Source organism: Prunus mume, linkage group LG3 (assembly GCF_029339155.1).
Source record: "Prunus mume cultivar Tortuosa linkage group LG3, ASM2933915v1, whole genome shotgun sequence".
Taxonomy (NCBI): Eukaryota; Viridiplantae; Streptophyta; class Magnoliopsida; order Rosales; family Rosaceae; genus Prunus; species Prunus mume.
The window spans coordinates 17217516-17234145 of record NC_142700.1 but is presented as its reverse complement, the minus strand read 5'-3'; the positions used below and the strand labels follow the sequence as shown (position 1 = coordinate 17234145).

Sequence of the window (16630 nt, the reverse complement as noted above, 5' to 3'; positions counted from 1 at the left end):
GTCTCTGAAATCAACCCATTAAGACTGGATAAGTCCCAACTATGCGTCGTCCAATCCATAAGCTTAGACACAAGAACATGAGCGTTCAGAGGAAGTGGAAGTTGAGGGCGAAGGTAGGCATGAGAGCAGAGAGGCACCCAAGGATCCACCCACATCTTAATATTGGTGCCATCAAGAACTTGCCACCGAGCACCACGAAACAGAACATCTCTCCCATCCAAAGGACTATGCCAAGCCCAAGAGGCTCGACCACCACACCCAGCCTCCATGAAAGAACAATGTGGAAAATATAGACTTTTCAAAATACAAACCCAAAAATCCTGAGGGTTGTTGATGATCCTCCAGCATTGTTTGGCAAGAAGGGATTTATTAAAGGTAGCAAAACTCCGAAAACCCAGTCCCCAGTTGCTTTAGGTGTCCCCAAATCTGTCCAATTGTGCCAGTGCATTTTTTGCCCTTTATCAGACTCCCCCCACTAGAAATTTGCCAAAGCCATCTCAATATCATGGCATAATGAGAGCGGCAAAAGGAAGCAAGACATAGGGTATGAAGGAATAGCAGTGGCGACAGCCTTAATTAAAATTACCTTGCCCGCTAAGGTTAGTGTCTTCCCGCTCCACCCATGAATAACTTTAAGAACCCGCTCCTGAATATACCCAAGGGCCTCCCTCTTGGATAGGCCCTAGACAGTAGGCAACCCAAGATAATTACCAGGAAAAGCATTTTCCTTGACTTTGAGAATGGAACACAACTGAACTTTTCGAGGAGCAGGAACATTGGGACTAAAGAAAATACTAGATTTGGAGAAGTTGATTTCCTGTCCAGAAGCTGCACAGTAAAGATCCAAGAGATAAGTCATTCGCTGACAGTTGGACGCAGTGGCTTTGAGAAAAAGGAGAGTCATCAGCAAAAAAAGTAAGTGGGACAAGAGCGGGCTCCCGTTGCACTATTTAAGCCGCTAAAGGCTCCCATCCCTACAATCAGTAGAAATAAGGTGAGAGAGAACATCAGTAACCAGAATAAACAAATATGGGGAAATAGGGTCCCCTTGACAGAGTCCTCGGGAAGGCTTGAAGAAATTCCCATTTTTACCATTTAAGACCATAGAAAAGCTAACAGAGGAGAGGCAAGCCATGATTAGAGCAATCCATTTACGACAGAAACCCAACTTCTCAAGAACCCCTGCGAGAAAATCCCATTCAAGGCGATCATATGCCTTGTTCATGTCTAATTTAATCCCCATTGCATAAGACTGCCCTTTTTTCCTAAGTTTAATGCGATGGAAGGCTTCATGAGCAATAAAAACATTGTCCTGTATCTGGCGATGCCCAACAAAGGCATTTTGAAATAGGGACACAAGACAGGCAATATCATTTTGAGTCTGTTGGACAGAACTTTAGAGAAGACTAGCAAAAGGTGCCCGCGCGATGCTGCGGGTTTTAAAATTGCGTGAAATGTGTATAAAGCGATGAAAATAGGCCGGGAACATCTCAACTACCCAGTTGCCAAAATACTCAGGGTCTACCAACATGTTCAAATATTGTAATCATCTAAACCTATCATTACAACAACAAATTACCACCAACTAATTGCCAATTGATGCCATTAGCTAATTCCTATGCTCTATTCATAAAACTTAAAACAATTAATTGAAATTTCAGCCTAGAAACTCACCCCTTACTTAACAGAACTGAAAACACCAACCAAACCGCTCTATCCAAAGCAACGAAAGACCACCTGCAACATATCAAAAGAAAACATGGTTTTAAAAAAAAGAAGAAGAAAAAGGAAGAAAAAACAGAAAAATCGGAGAAGAAATTAGCTTGAGTATTTCATGCATGCACAATCTTTTCATTAAACCAAAAAATTAGCTTGACCAAAATCTGTAAGGAAAGAAACCACTCAAGACTACCCAAATTAGAAACCACTCAAGACTACCCAAATTAATGTGTTTTGGGTAAAGAAAAACATTGTAAAGGCATAGGAAAAGGACTGTTTAAATGATTCTAGATGCATTTGAAACAAAGAGTATATGATCAAAAAGCTAGTGGCCTAAACAATCAAAAGTTACCTATGCAAAAGTCACCCTAAACAATCGAAATCCCAAAACAACTATCTCTGCATTGTCGTTGTCATCAAAGATTTGAAAATTCTATCTCGTAACCCTACACCACCAAAAACACAGAATCAATACTAAACTCAAAGAATAAGAACTAAAATTAATAGAGAAAATTGAACTTGATTTGAAGGTTACCAATATGTCGTGATGTATAAATACCTCAGCTTTTATATAGCATTAGGGATTACCCAAGAACCTGAAATCAAATTAAAGAAATAAATGAAGCGAAATTTGTAAAAAATAAATCAAAAATAAAAATACCCAGAGCAAGACAGCAAGACAGAGAATGAGAGAGACACAAAGTCCAACACAAATCAGTGGCCAGTGTGGAAACTAAAGCAAAATTTGGAAGCTGAAAGACTCCCCACAAACATAGACTAAAAACTTGGATCCGAAGAGAGGTTCGGTAATGCTTATAGTAAAAGCTTAGCCAGAACGAAAAAGCAAAAGAAATGGATAACAAAATCACCCAAAGAGAAAGAGAAATAATATTTTCTGTAAAAATGGTGTTCTAGAACAAAATTAGAGTGTTAGCTAAGAATATCCAGAAATTAAAGTGAAATCATATAAGGATGCCAAAAAAAACAAACGCAATTTAGGTAAGCGAAACCAGAGATGGAGAGAAGGAAATTTGCTAATTTGTTTTAATTTGCTAACAATATCCAAAAGAGAGAGAGAGAGAGAGAGAGAGAGAGAGAGAGAGAGAGAGAGATTAATCCCCGAAAAATAATTAAAAAAAGCAGAAAATCAAAATGGATGAAAACCATTTGGTGAACCAAAAACAAAACCAAAATATGAGAGAGAGAGAGAGAGAGATTCATATCATTGACATCAAACCCATCAAATCTAAATGCTTTTTTTATTGGTGCTCTAGAGAAACAACATATATAATCAAAGAAATTCCATTAGGATCCAAAAATTAGAGATAGTAAACATATCAAACCTAAATGCTTTCAACATTGAACCAAAAAGAGGAAGCATGGTCTAATGTATGAGAAATCCGAATATCACAACAAAACACAGATTCAAAGAACAACAACATTGAGCAAGCATATTGATGAGTACTTCATCGACCCTTAAGCTACATATTTTTGGGAAAAATCACAGCTAATAAGTAACAACAACATTGAGATTCAGAGTGATTAACTGGCATTTAGAAACCCTAATCCACTACTGAAATTAGCTAAACACAAAACAACAACAGACCACGAAATCAACATAGGGGTAATAGTCCGTATGTTACCTAAATTCTTTCTTTATGAAACTGTTGAAATATGAAACTGTAAATTTCCTTATACTCACTACATTGGGGTTGGCTTAACCAACAAAGTAGAAAAAGGAATGCTACTCAGTGATAAAAAATATGTTCAATTATTAGGGGAAAAAATGGATAAAGGGAAAAGTTAAAACAAATGAAATAGATTCTCCAAAAAGGGAAATGCCAGGCCAACAAAAATTGAACTTAAAATGCATGTTCTAAGTAGTTAGCAGGAAGACCCAAAAACAACCAAACTAATGTGAACTTTCGACTTTAGCAAGTAAGATGGACAAAATTGAAGAATTAAGAGCTGCAACAACTGTACATCTCATATAAAAAAAATCAGAACAGATAAAAACCATTTGGTGAACCAAAAGCAAAACCAAAATGAGACAGAGATTCATACCATTGACATCAGATTCTTGTATTAATTACTCTAGTTCTTTTTCTTTCAATCTTCCTCCCTGTAACAACAAACCAAAGTCAATTTCTGATTTACTTCTCAATTTTCAACATGACGAATGAATAAACCAACTTAGAAAACCAAAAGAACCTTAAAACCAACAATTTTTTTCCTTGAAAACAATGAAGACCAAAGAGAGTCGAAGGGGAAGTTGCAATTTTCAAGAAGGATGAGATTAGAACGCAAGAAAGGATGCGAAGAGCAGATGAGATGAGATGAATTCGCAGGGGGTGAGATCTGAAAATAAGCTATGCAGGCTTACCTTGAAAGTACCCATGTCTGAGAATTAGAGAAGACGACTATGATCTCTGAGGACTCTCTCTCTCTCTCGCACCTCTTCAACATTAAATATAAATCTTTGCTTGTCAAAGAATAGCAACACTAAAGGAGATGTATCCTGCGTATCCATTCCAGTCCCTAGCAGCTGCAAAGAGTAGAAGCATGACCAAATTATTAGCCCAAGAAAAGGAAAAAAAACAATAGAACCAAACTCTGCATTCTGAAATTAGGATATACAAACTTTTTTAGTTTTGAATAAGTCTCCATTCAACGCAAAAATCAGCAAAAATCTGCTTGGTAAATCAAACCCATAAACAAAAAAATTATGAATTTTAACTCTTCTGAATTCTTTCTCTTCATCACTAATGTCCACAAACAGAATTCCAATTTAGAAGTTTTCAAATCCCACATATATTTCCTAAACCAGTCTTCTTCAAGTCAACTATGCTAAAACATTGCAATCAATTCCTAGAATCACACTCCCAAATTTTCTTTCCCCTACGAAAACAAAAATTATCAAATTCAGATCCCTAGTCCCATAAACCAGTATAAGAACGAATTTGAATTAAAACCCTGTAGTAAAAGAACGAACATATCTTTAAACAGAGCTATCAAATAGCAGCACATCCTGCTTACCAAAACAGAGCTATCCTAAACCCTATAACAAAAGAACCAGCATATTCAAATACCGATTTCAGGGTTTACCAACTAATTTTTAATAACCAAACAGAAAACCTTACCAAAAGCAATCATATAGTATTTTAATAACTAAATTGTTTAACCTGATTTCATGAAAATAATAACACAATCAAATCAATTTTAGTATTTGGATAAAATTTGCAAATCAATAACACAGACCCACTATGAGGAAAAATTAGGGATTTGGACTTTTAGGGCAGCAAATTAAAACAGGTCTCATAGTTTAATCAAATAAGATCCAAGATATTAGTAACAACAAAAATGAAAAAGAAGGGCAACAAAAATCGAATGGAAAGATGAAGCAAAATTTACTTATAGATCAGTGAGAGAAAGAGGCTGAAACAGAGAGAAAGCTGGAGTTTGATCTGAAGAAGAAGACCAACACACACCACTCCTATAAAGTCGAAGCCTCCAGATAATCGTTCGCAACGGAGGAGAGAAAGGAAGAGAGAAGAGAGAGAGAGAGGGCTGCAATGAAGGGAATGAGGTTTTCCTTCTCTCAACGACTCCAACGACAATAATTGAATGATCTATTTTGATCACACAGCATAAAAACATAATTAACAATCCGAATCAAGCATGTGGGCGAAGAAATTATCTCATAGTTCCTTAAAAAAAAAAACAGCCATATACCACAACCTTACCAACTGAAAAAGACAATTGTCGCAGAGCCTCAATGAATGGCATGGATTCACTGTTACCTAACAATAAAGAAAATAGTTAGCACTTGCATATAAACACAAAAAAAGAACAATGAGTCATATAACATGTATATGTTTTAACTATCGCTTACCCACAGTCGCACCCAATTCTATAATATAAAAATATGCAGAGCGCTCTTTTCCATCGACAGGAATGAGAGAAACTGATTCAATCCAGGTCTTAATGGCATTGATGTGTGGAACAACCTAAATCGAGTCAAACATGGCTGGAAGAGAATGAAAACCTGGAGAAGTAAATCAAGCCTGCAAGCCAAATAAATGAGGCTTTAAATGCAGCTCCTAACCTTTTCTGTCATACACATGAATTAATCAAACCAAACAGTCATATCAATTAATCAACAAATCATTTTTTTATTAGACAAATGAACAAACAGTGGGAGGAAAAGAAGTCCATCACAAAATTTAAGCAACAAATCAAATAATCATATATAGTCACTTAATCCAACAATCATTATCCAGACATAAAATCATCAATATTAATCCAATCCAATAAATCATTATCCACCAAAAAAAAATCATTAACATTCATCCAATAACTCATTATAAAAATTTCATTTAAATATTAACGTTCAAAATATATAAGAAGTTGTTTGTTTATGGACATGAAGAAAGTAATGGGATTTTTTGTGTGGCGTACACGTTATTTCATATGCGTTCTATTAAATTGTAGGAGTTATTACAAATTGCAATAAATTTCAAGCAAAAATCAGATAAACAAACTATCAATCTGATAAGCATACACGATTAATGAGGGAATAAGCATTCAGAACGAATGGTGTTGTTTAAACATAAATATACTTTTAATTGAATGCGGTGAATTTTCTAAATGTAGATGAAATACCAAAATTATGGCAAATGGCAAGGGTTAGATTGTATAATTTACAATAAGAGTTTATTAATAAGACTTTGTTAACAGTGAGATATTAATGTTCAAGCAAATACACAATTCATGTATATCCAGTTATTGTTTAAGTTGAAATAGTATAAAAAACTGATTTTCTCACCATTGCATCAACCGAGACACATTGCAAACCAGCAAGTTGATCATCAAATCTGAACACCTTTGTTCTCCAGGTTTTGGACACACATTCTAATTTTCACACTGGATTGAAAGCAGTGCAAATTGTGGATCGGAACAATGTTCATTGTGCCATCAATCTGAAGAAAAAACATATATGCCATTCGTTAGTATAAAGATGCATAAAAAATTATTCCATAAAATAGAGGAATGTTTAATCATGTATGAATAGAAGCTGAAACCTGAGAGTAAATTTTGAAGAACATCTTTGTACACTATGTTTTTAGTGTATTTATTTGGCACTTCGTTATTATTATCTATTATGATTTTGAGGCCTTCTCTAGACGTAGCTCTAGATAACGCGACATAAAGCTGCCCATGACTGAAAACAGGTTGGGGAAGATATAACCCAACTTGTTTTAAAGATTGACCTTGACTTTTGTTTATTGTCATAGCATAGCATGGTCTAATTGGGAATTGGCGCCTTTTAAAAATGAAAGGCCATTTGTTTTCTGTTGCTGAAAGAACGATCCTAGGTATAAACACTTTGTGGCCAATGTGGCTACCAGTGAGTATTTTTGCTTCAATAACTCTATCAACCATTTGGGTCACAACTAATCTTGTTCCATTACATAAACCTGAAGATTGATTTAGGTTTCTCAATAACATTATAGGCATGCCTATTTTTAAAGTCAAACTATGTTCAGGCAAACCATTGAATTCAAGTTGATTGAGAAATTCTGTGGGATAGATCATACAAAGGTTTTCAAAATTGGTTGATGATGAACATAAAGAATCTGAGCTCAAATAAATGCGTTTTTCTCCAGGCAATAAGTCTATTGCGTAATTATTTATCTCTGTCACAGAGAATTCCTAGTGTAACAATGGCTCGTTCCCTTAAATAAGCAAAATCGGCAAAATTTTTGTCGAAATCTGGGTAAGTTGCCAAAAAAATTGATTGAATAGGATCTATGTTTGATTGAATGAGTAAATCTTGAGGAATTTCAATCCAAGGTGCCTCTTCATCATTTGGATCGTCAATATCAATTATTTGGCCATTTCCAATTTGAAGAATCCAGGCAGCAAACTCACTTATTTTCTGTTTTTCTTCACTGTTCAACCCTTTTTTTGATAGCCTCATGTTTTCTTTTAAACAGAATATTTTAAAATAAGGCCATAAGTAAGAGCTATTAAGAGAGGCGTCTATGATTTCTTCTCTTGTTCCTCCTGGAATAATTGGTAATATTTGTCTAAAATCACCACCTAGTAAAAAAGGCTTGCCACCAAATGGAGCATTTTGATGTGATAAAATATCACGAAGTGATTTATCTAATGCTTCAAAACAATGTTTATGATTCATAGGAGCTTCATCCCAAACAATTAGTTCAGCCTTTTGAATCAATCTAGCAAGATGAGTTGTTTTTTTAATCTGACATGTTGAGGAATTGGTAACAATTAAGGGAATCTTAAATCTTGAGTGAGCTGTTCTACCACCTGGCAATAATAATGACGCTATTCCTGATGAAGCAACAGCTAAAACAATCTTGGCTTCAGATCTAATTTTACTTATTATAGTATGCCACAAAAAAGTTTTTCCAGTTCCTCCATGGCCATGAACAAAAAAAAGGTCTGGTTTTTTTTCATTCACAGCATTAATCACAGAATCATATACATCTCTTTGGCCTTTGTTTAGCTGTGTTATCAAAATTGAGTGTTCTTTTGCTAAATGATGAACATCATAATTTAACTCTTCTCTTAGCAATTTAATTCTAATTTCTGACATTTTATGTTCATCAGGCATTGGAAGATAATGATCTTTTAAAGAGCTAGATGATGTGTTAAAAATTTGTTCTAATTCAAACAAAAGCGAATTTTTTAATTCAGATTCTGACAAAATAAGATTTGGCATTAGAAAAGCTTTCTGTAGTTTGTACAAAATGTCATCACACATATTTTGCCAATAAGTATCAAAAAGCAATTGAGGATTTCCTACATCACAAAACAAAATGATTGTAACAAACAATTGTCTTAGTTGAGAACATGAGGCTGTGTCCACAGCATTTGCTAAGGCCTCAATCCATTCTTTATCATCTCCTAACAAACCAAGGCATTTGCATGCAGCCTGATATGACGGATGTATGATTCCATCAATAGTTTTGATGTGATCAAAATTTAAGGCACCTTTTTGCAAATTCAAAAGCATTCTCAAGTAATACAATTCACCAGATGTAGGATGTACATAGGCAATTCTACCTATTCATCTCCTTTGTTTCCTAGGTTTCCAAATTTTGTTGCGAGAATCCCATACAAATTTTGTAGGGAATTCTGCATAAGTCAATGTTCGCGCTTCAGGAAACATTTGGTTTGCTTTAAACCAACTTGTTAGCATAGTATCTTCAATACCCTTTTGGCTAACAATTGATTCAAGTGATTGATCACCATTGAAAACAACATTTTGTTCTAAAGGCAAATGTATGGATAATCGTTCAACAGCAGGCTCTCTAGAATGAATAGGGTATTGAAACAATCTCCAAACGGCTTCATATGGAGATATGTATCTACAATTAAGATAAGCTAATATCTCATCCTCTGGCTTGTCTTGAAAAACTACTCTAGCTCTATCTGAACCTTTGTTTATGTATTTAAACAGATATTTTATAAGCATTGATTGGCAACATGATTCAACATTTATGTGAGCGTTGTATCTCAATAATAGTTCTGAATTGTAAGGCACCACAAAGCTATTGTCAACCTTTATTCCATTTTTTAACACAAATTTTGTTGGATCTTCACGGCGCCTATATGTGGGAAAACCATTTTTTTCAAAAACTGATTCACTCTTGTATTGTTTGGGAAAAGATTTAGAACACATACCTCGCCGCATGCATGGAGAATTACGATTGATTTCTCCGCACGGACCGTGGATCATGAATTGGTTTACAACGTCATAAAGCATAGGATCCACATCCTTGTCTGGTAATTCAGCACAAATGATAGAATCTATATCTACTGCTGAGAAGCATTTATAACCTTCTTTCAACCAAACCAACATATGACAATGAGGCAATCCCCTTTTTTGGAACTCGATCGTGCAAATTTCTGTTTGTGATGAGGGCAACAAATACACACAAAAACCTAATAAGTTTTATTATCATTAAAAAAATATATGTATATATATATATATATATCTTAGAAATTGAGGATAGCGAAATTATGAGTTTGTAAAATTCACCTGCCTCAACTTCTCCAAAAACTTTTCCTGATTTGATATAATTGATCATATCATCAAGCTTCATTTTAAACACTCTAGAAATTAGATCAGGTCTATCCTCTCCTTCGTATCCAGGTTTGTTGTCAAGTTCTCTAACAATTTCAGGCCATTTGACATTGCATGTGAAAGTTATAAACAAATCAGGATTACCATAATGCCTACAAATTGCCATAGCATCTTGATAGTTATTAAGCATGTATCTAGTACTTCCATTATATGAGCTAGGCAATATCACTTTTTGTCCCACATTATTGGCATCACTATCACCCTTTGAAATTGCATCATAAATACCTTTATAAATCTCACTTCTCAAATTTGTTTGATTTTTTCTAATGTAATCCAATCGATCTTCTTCAAGTGTTGCATAAGAATCTACTAAAAACTGTTGGAACAATCTTCCACCTTTTAACAATGTATCCAATAAAGGTCCTCTTTCCTGAATCTGGTAAGCTATGAAAGCTCTCATAGGCACCCTTCCTCTTTTGGGGTCATGACCTTTGTAATCATTGCTCCATTTTAAATCAGGTCTATAACCATCTTCGCCATAAGGGAAAAGAATAGGATATTGCAAAGACATGAACTTTGGATTTAATTTTGTGATTCAACTCTCCACCTTGAACAATGTCTTCATATTGTTTACATCAGCTTTTCATTCCTTTCTTTACAATTAACAGCATTAAGGCGATTCATTGTTTCATTATGGGTGTCATATATGTAAAGCTGAGCAAATTTTGGACATTCACCTTCAAGGGGTAACAAAGAACCCATTAAATGATGAACTTGACCACTAATTTTAAAAATGTAAGGACCTGGTCCACTATTAATTGAGTGATCAACTTTGGCTCCCATTGAAGTAAATGCAAACATAGAATTATAGGCCCTGATATTCTCTTTAAACAGCAAACTTTTTGGGCCTTTACTCGGATCAAGTAAATTTTCTAAAAAAGGAGGTGTTGGCTTTGAAATCGGAAGTTTGATCTTTCCTTGTTGACAACAAAGAGTAAAAAGAGGCTCATTGGCTGCATTTGCTTTTTTAACAGATTCTTTGAACCAAAAAAGTGCACCACAATAAATGCACTTATAATTTTTATCTCCCAAATCCACATACTGTTCCATCATTCCTACAAAGAAAGGAAACATAGAACAGGGCAAAAAGAGAAAAAAATAAGACAAATGTATGCCATGAGTAATATAAAGATAGGGTTTAAAATAAATATTTAACAGAGGAAAAAACGCACTTTGCCTCTTCCTCTGATAAAATGCTTGACCCCTATTCATCTGATCAGAAATGTCAAATGAAATCTCTTCTCTGGTTGTTTGACTTGTGCTATCTTGCTGCACTATGAAAGCTCTATTGGAAACTCTGGTTCCAGAAATTTTTTTGGCTTGATGCTTATGCTTAGTATTAGTGCAACAAACATTTTCATGACAGAGTTGTGCACCACTCGAAGTGGTAGAAATATGGGTTTCCTGTGTTCTTAGCCTTTTTCTGGTTTTTGCAATCCTTTTAGACATGATATCCAAAAATTACAAATTCCAACCAACAGATCGATAGCTGGGAAGGGAAAAAAAAAATGCATGAGTTAACTTATAATATTTTTATTACATCTATAGCCTAATCAAGCAAAATGGACACACACCAACAGTACTACAGCTATAAAAATAAGATTTTTCAAACAACACAACATCTGAAAACAAATTAAACACAATTTCTGCAGCCTAACCAAGCAAACCAGATATACGCAAGAACATCATAACCACAGAAATAACAATTTTCAAATGAAACAATATCCAAAAACCAATTTTCTACAGTTGATATGCATGACTTCTTCAGAAGACGAATAGAAAACTGACCTGTTGCCTAACAACAATGGGAAGAGCTATCAAACAGTCGAAAACGCAGTTAAGACAACACCTATAACAAACGCAAACGAAAAAATGAAATCAAGGAATAATCAAAAGAGCAAAAAATAAAAACATACAGATTCTGTTTGTGATTATGGTTTCAAAGCACATGACTTATATATACATTCTGATTAATATATATATATATATACACACATACATGCTCTAAATAAAATGTAAGAAAAACCGAAGTAACAACACATTAAAAGCAGCAACTTCTAAGCTAATTACTTTTGAAAATTTCAAACTTTCATATATATATATATATATATATATGTATAGAGAGAGAGAGAGAGAGAGAGAGAGAGAGAGAGAGATTACCCATGCAAAAGCCAAGGTTCTCGCCAAGATCAGCAACAAAAATTGTATCTATCAATTACAACCAAGGTCAAAAAATCGTAGGCAAAGATATTGACACATGGTGTATCCTTAATTATATAACTGATCTGTTATATTTGAGTATCCTATTAACTCTAAAAAGTTAGTGATAAAGTTGGTGATTTAGTTTGTTAGATTATAGATTTCTTGATTAGTAAGAATGAGCAGCCTGAGACTATGAATTACATATAGTCTCAGCTAGCTTTCATAAAATCTTTAAGAGAGGTATCACTCAGCCAAAAGAAAAGTAGATACCTTTAATCAATAGTGAGCAATGAAATTATGCCTTTTTTTTTCTAAGCAAATTAGTTGAAAATAAAATATCAGAAGCAAGATTGGTCTCTAGGGATTTCAATTATCATCACATCTTATACTTCGGGTTTAAGCATGGCATAAACAGTAATTGAGAACAAAAACAAAGATTTTATTGACACTTAACCAATGAGATATTCCTAGCATACATTAAACCTAACTATTTTGACACACCATCAATGATACATTCCTAGCATACATTAAACCTAACTATTTTGCACATCAATAGACTTGAAAATCAAATATGAAAAGCAACATTGGTCATGCTTTTATGCATCAACTTTTGGTTCATTAGTTCATTAGCTTTAATATACCAACCTTTGGTCAAAACTAATTACTCAGTTTTTTTTTTTTTTGACATCATTCATTATAATTGATTAATGAATTAATACGTTTGTTTTTATGAATTTGCATATTATTCACATATAATTCATGGAATCTAATTAACCAATTTGTGCATTTTCTTAAATTGGATCGAAGTTTTATTATAATTGATGCAACAAAGGAAAAAAAAAAGGAAAAAAAGGTTATCAACAATTACTCATTTATCAACAGAGATTCTAAGAAATTATCTTCTTGTTTATCAACCAATTCAATCAAAAGCAACAATCAAAGGCTGAGATAGCTAGAATACCTCAGTTTTAATGATTCAAAATGAAAAACATAGAGAATAAACTCAGCAAGCAACAAAATCCCAGAAACACGGTGCCTAAAAAAATTATACTAATAGAATCAACAACAATTTTCCATTTTTTCCTGTAAAGTGAAAAACAGAGAATTTCAAAAACTCATTACAGAATCCTCATTCATAATCTCACTTATCTTGTTAAGTATTAGTGTCATCCGCCAATGCACATTACAAAATTTTGGTTCACAAAAAAAAGAAAAAAAAAAGGAATAATAGATGCGAAGTTCATTAATTTGATTTAAAAAATACTAAACTTTGAACATGTCCGGTTCATAACCATAGTCAAATGTTTAATATAACATATACTCAATTCATCAATTCAATGAAAAATCAATCATACCACTTATCTAAATCATAATTTCAATGGAAAATGCCTTTATACAAACACAATTTAGAGTAATCCATCAACAGCTAATGAATTGATTGTTTTTGTTGGGGGACAAAAGCAAGTGTTTCTAAAACAGAGAATAAAAACATAAAAGTTTTTGAATCTTAGATTCCCTTTTTTACTTTTTGTTCCTTTTCATCTGTTTTCCCATAAAGCACAGGAATATTATTTGGTATCCATTACTATCATTTATCATAGACTACAACTAAACAATGGCTATGAAATGCTAGCAAAAAATTAGATATAAAAGAAAACAGAAGCCAAATACACAAAAAATTTCACACACATTCAATCACAAAAGAACCGTAAAATACGTGGCACCAATAAACACTATGACTCAAACGAATCAAAATTAAGATAAAAATTAAAATGTCCAAGAGCTATAGAGAAAATCTCACCAAATCCAACATGTTAATAATTTCTTTTCCTTAAACACAGAAATAGAAAAGAAAAGAAAAAAGGGGGAAAAACAGTTCCACCTTTCCTTCCATTTCCTATATTAACCATTTTCAGTTTTGAAAAAAGTTGGGAATCCCATTGCTCTGCTAGTGATTCAAAATAAGAAAATTAAAGAAAACATAGGAAAAGATTGAATGTCAAGACGAAGAGTGTGTTAAGAAGACATACAAAATTCCCAAGATTCACAGGTATTGCATTTGGAATTTCCCTTTTCCACCACCAAATGTCCGTTTGTGTGTTGGCTCTCTACTCTATCATTCAATCTACCAAAGTTTCTCCTTTTTTTTTCTTCTTCTTTTTTTTTTTTTTTACAATAAACAAAAGAAAACCATGCTCAAGAAAATTTAATAATAAACTTTTTAAAGCAAGACGAACAAAAAATAGAGCATGAAAGATGTGTCTATATGGTGGATGTACTAATATGATATGGAAGTCAAATAAGAAGGAAAAAAATACCCATGAATCCAATAACAGTAGCAGATCAATTGAAATATTATAAAGTGATTCTTTGGTTCTAACTTTTGTAAACAAAACAATAGCTAATGTATATGGATCCTCAATTGAAAACAAAACTAAAGATAAAATTCAGAGTAAAAACAACAGCAAAAGCGTACATATCAAATTACAACCTTGTAATCCAGAGGCTTTCTTTACTTGTACAAAAACTCTATAAACTAAACAATGTGGAAATCAAAAAACAAAAAAAGAAAGCCCAATTGTCAAAACACTCAAAGGATTCACCAACATGCTCAGATATTGTAAACATCTAAATCTATCACTACAACAACAAATTAACACCAACCAATTGTCAATTGATGACTTAAAACAATTAATTGCATTTTCAGCCTAGAAACTCACCTCTTGCTTAACAGAACTGAAAACACCAATCAAACTGCTCTATCCAAAGCAACAAAAGAACTCCTGCAAAATATCAAAGAAAACACGGTTTAAAAAAATAAAAAAATCAAAACAGAAAAATTGGAAAAGAAAACGCATGTATATATATGAATCAATCAAAATGAAAACAACATGAATTAACAAAAGAGAAATTACCTGAACAACAAAAACCATAAATCAAACACAACCTAAAACAATTATAAATAAATAAATAACAAAAACCAGAAATTAAACACAACCCAAAACACAACAAAAACCAGAAATTACCTGAACAACAAAAAGGAAGAACGATGGAATGAAAGAGGAAGAAACGATGAGAGAGATGAAGAGATTTCGGAGCAGCGGAGGACAGAAAGGAAGAGAGAAGAGAGAGCGATGAAGGAGAAGAGGTTCTCCTCCTCTCACTCAGCGACTCCAACGAAGAAAAGAGAGGATGAGATAAAACGGAGAACGATGGAATGAAAGAGGAAGAAACGATCAGAAAGATGAAGAAATTTCGGAGCAGCGGAGGACAGAAAGGAAGATAGGAGAGAGCGATGAAGGAGAAGAGGTTTTCCTCCTCTCACTCAGCGACTCAAACGAAGAAAAGAGAAGGGCTAGAGGACAAAAAGGCCAATTCACTGTCCATAAGTCACTCAAGGAAGCTGACCATCTCTTAAGCGGGGCAAAACCGCCATTTTACTATTGCTAAGCTACAGTCTAGGAACAGTGAAATCCTGAACTCAGTTTTAGTATATATATAATTTTGTAAGCAAAGTTACAAAGGCTAATGGGACGAAAATGGCCAACTGACTCAGGATTCGGAACCTTAGGAATGAGCACTGTTTGTGCAAATAATCTCACGGGAGAATATTCGCTTCTAGATCCTTCAACCTTCGATCTTCCTTCTCTCTCTTCCTCGATTCCTGTAAAACAGATTGGAGTAAATAGACCACACCCGGGGGGTGTTGGCCAAAGGCCCTCCGATGCCTAAGTTAGTTCGAGTGTTTGTAGAAAAACAATAGCTAAGCATAAGGGTACGGAGTAGTGTTTATGTAGGGTGTGAACCGGGCGGCCGGAGCCGTGTGTGGTGGCCGGAGCCGTGTGGAGAAAATATGGAGAGTGGAGAGGGAGAAAGAGCTTCGGGTATTTTTCTCGGGTATAAGGAGTAGGTTTAGATGTACCTTGAATGATGAATGAAGTCATCTATTTATAGGAGCCTCGGGGCTAGGGTTTCGTAGAGAATATGCTGAGTTTATTCTCTACCCAAATTCGTAGGGATCGAGTCGGACTAAGATAATATCTAATTAAATGATATTATCTCTTTTTATGGAGATAATATATGAGATAATGACATTATCTTCTCTTTATTAGGATAATATCTTAATTAATGATATTATCTTATTAAATAAAGATAATATCATGTTAATTAAGATATTTATCCCAATTAATTAATTGGCCAGATAAACTGGTTCAATTAATTAATTAAAAGAGATAATCTTCTTTTCCACGTGGCGAGCTGTGATTGGAGACGAAAATATCTGCTCCCACAAGCACAAGCTGCGTTTTGTTAATCTGAGCAAGCATCGATTCTAGATTAAAGAACTCCGCAGAGGCCGCATAAATAATTTCATGGATAGTCGACCAATAATGTTGATAGAAAAGACCAGAAAAACCGTCTGGGCCAGGGGCCTTAGAAGAGCCCAATTGGTGTACCGCAAGTCTAATTTCCTCCGCTGAAACATGATGAACTAGTTCAAGGTTCATTTGTGGGGAAACCAGCACTGGTACAGAA

General features: G+C 34.1%; 3 protein-coding genes and 1 pseudogene across 4 annotated transcripts; all 4 read right to left on the bottom strand.

Annotated features, from left to right (window-relative positions):
* Positions 1 to 1405: 1405 nt before the first annotated feature.
* Positions 1406 to 10426, bottom strand: LOC148918924 (uncharacterized). 2 transcript variants are annotated; one of them, XR_016124988.1, is made up of 11 exons: positions 9795 to 9935; positions 9433 to 9657; positions 6545 to 6698; positions 5612 to 5783; positions 5463 to 5519; positions 5131 to 5348; positions 4103 to 4264; positions 3784 to 3841; positions 2279 to 2315; positions 2072 to 2165; positions 1406 to 1737 (listed from the first exon to the last, which is right to left on the bottom strand). XR_016124988.1 is itself a non-coding variant. In XM_089047785.1 (5 exons), exons 1-3 carry the CDS (start codon positions 10404 to 10406, stop codon positions 2287 to 2289), a joined length of 870 nt encoding a protein of 289 aa, XP_088903911.1. In that variant the 5' UTR covers positions 10407 to 10426; the 3' UTR covers positions 1406 to 1737; positions 2072 to 2165; positions 2255 to 2286. The 2 variants fall into 2 exon arrangements, 1 of the variants encoding a protein (XP_088903911.1); XM_089047785.1 differs by lacking the exons at positions 3784 to 3841; positions 4103 to 4264; positions 5131 to 5348; ... (1 more) ...; positions 5612 to 5783; positions 6545 to 6698 and having other exon boundaries at positions 2255 to 2315; positions 9791 to 10426.
* Positions 6694 to 7414, bottom strand: LOC148918926 (uncharacterized). The gene has a single exon (XM_089047969.1). The coding sequence runs from the start codon at positions 7312 to 7314 to the stop codon at positions 6694 to 6696; it is 621 nt and encodes a 206-aa protein (XP_088904095.1). The 5' UTR covers positions 7315 to 7414.
* On the bottom strand, positions 7452 to 9425 carry LOC148918925 (uncharacterized; annotated as a pseudogene).
* A 39-nt stretch (positions 10427 to 10465) lies between the features above and the next one.
* Positions 10466 to 15401, bottom strand: LOC148918923 (uncharacterized). Its single transcript, XM_089048736.1, has 6 exons — positions 15124 to 15401; positions 14818 to 14880; positions 12056 to 12103; positions 11684 to 11744; positions 11068 to 11384; positions 10466 to 10950 (listed from the first exon to the last, which is right to left on the bottom strand). Exons 5-6 carry the CDS (start codon positions 11342 to 11344, stop codon positions 10466 to 10468), a joined length of 762 nt encoding a protein of 253 aa, XP_088904862.1. The 5' UTR covers positions 11345 to 11384; positions 11684 to 11744; positions 12056 to 12103; positions 14818 to 14880; positions 15124 to 15401.
* Positions 15402 to 16630: the final 1229 nt, after the last annotated feature.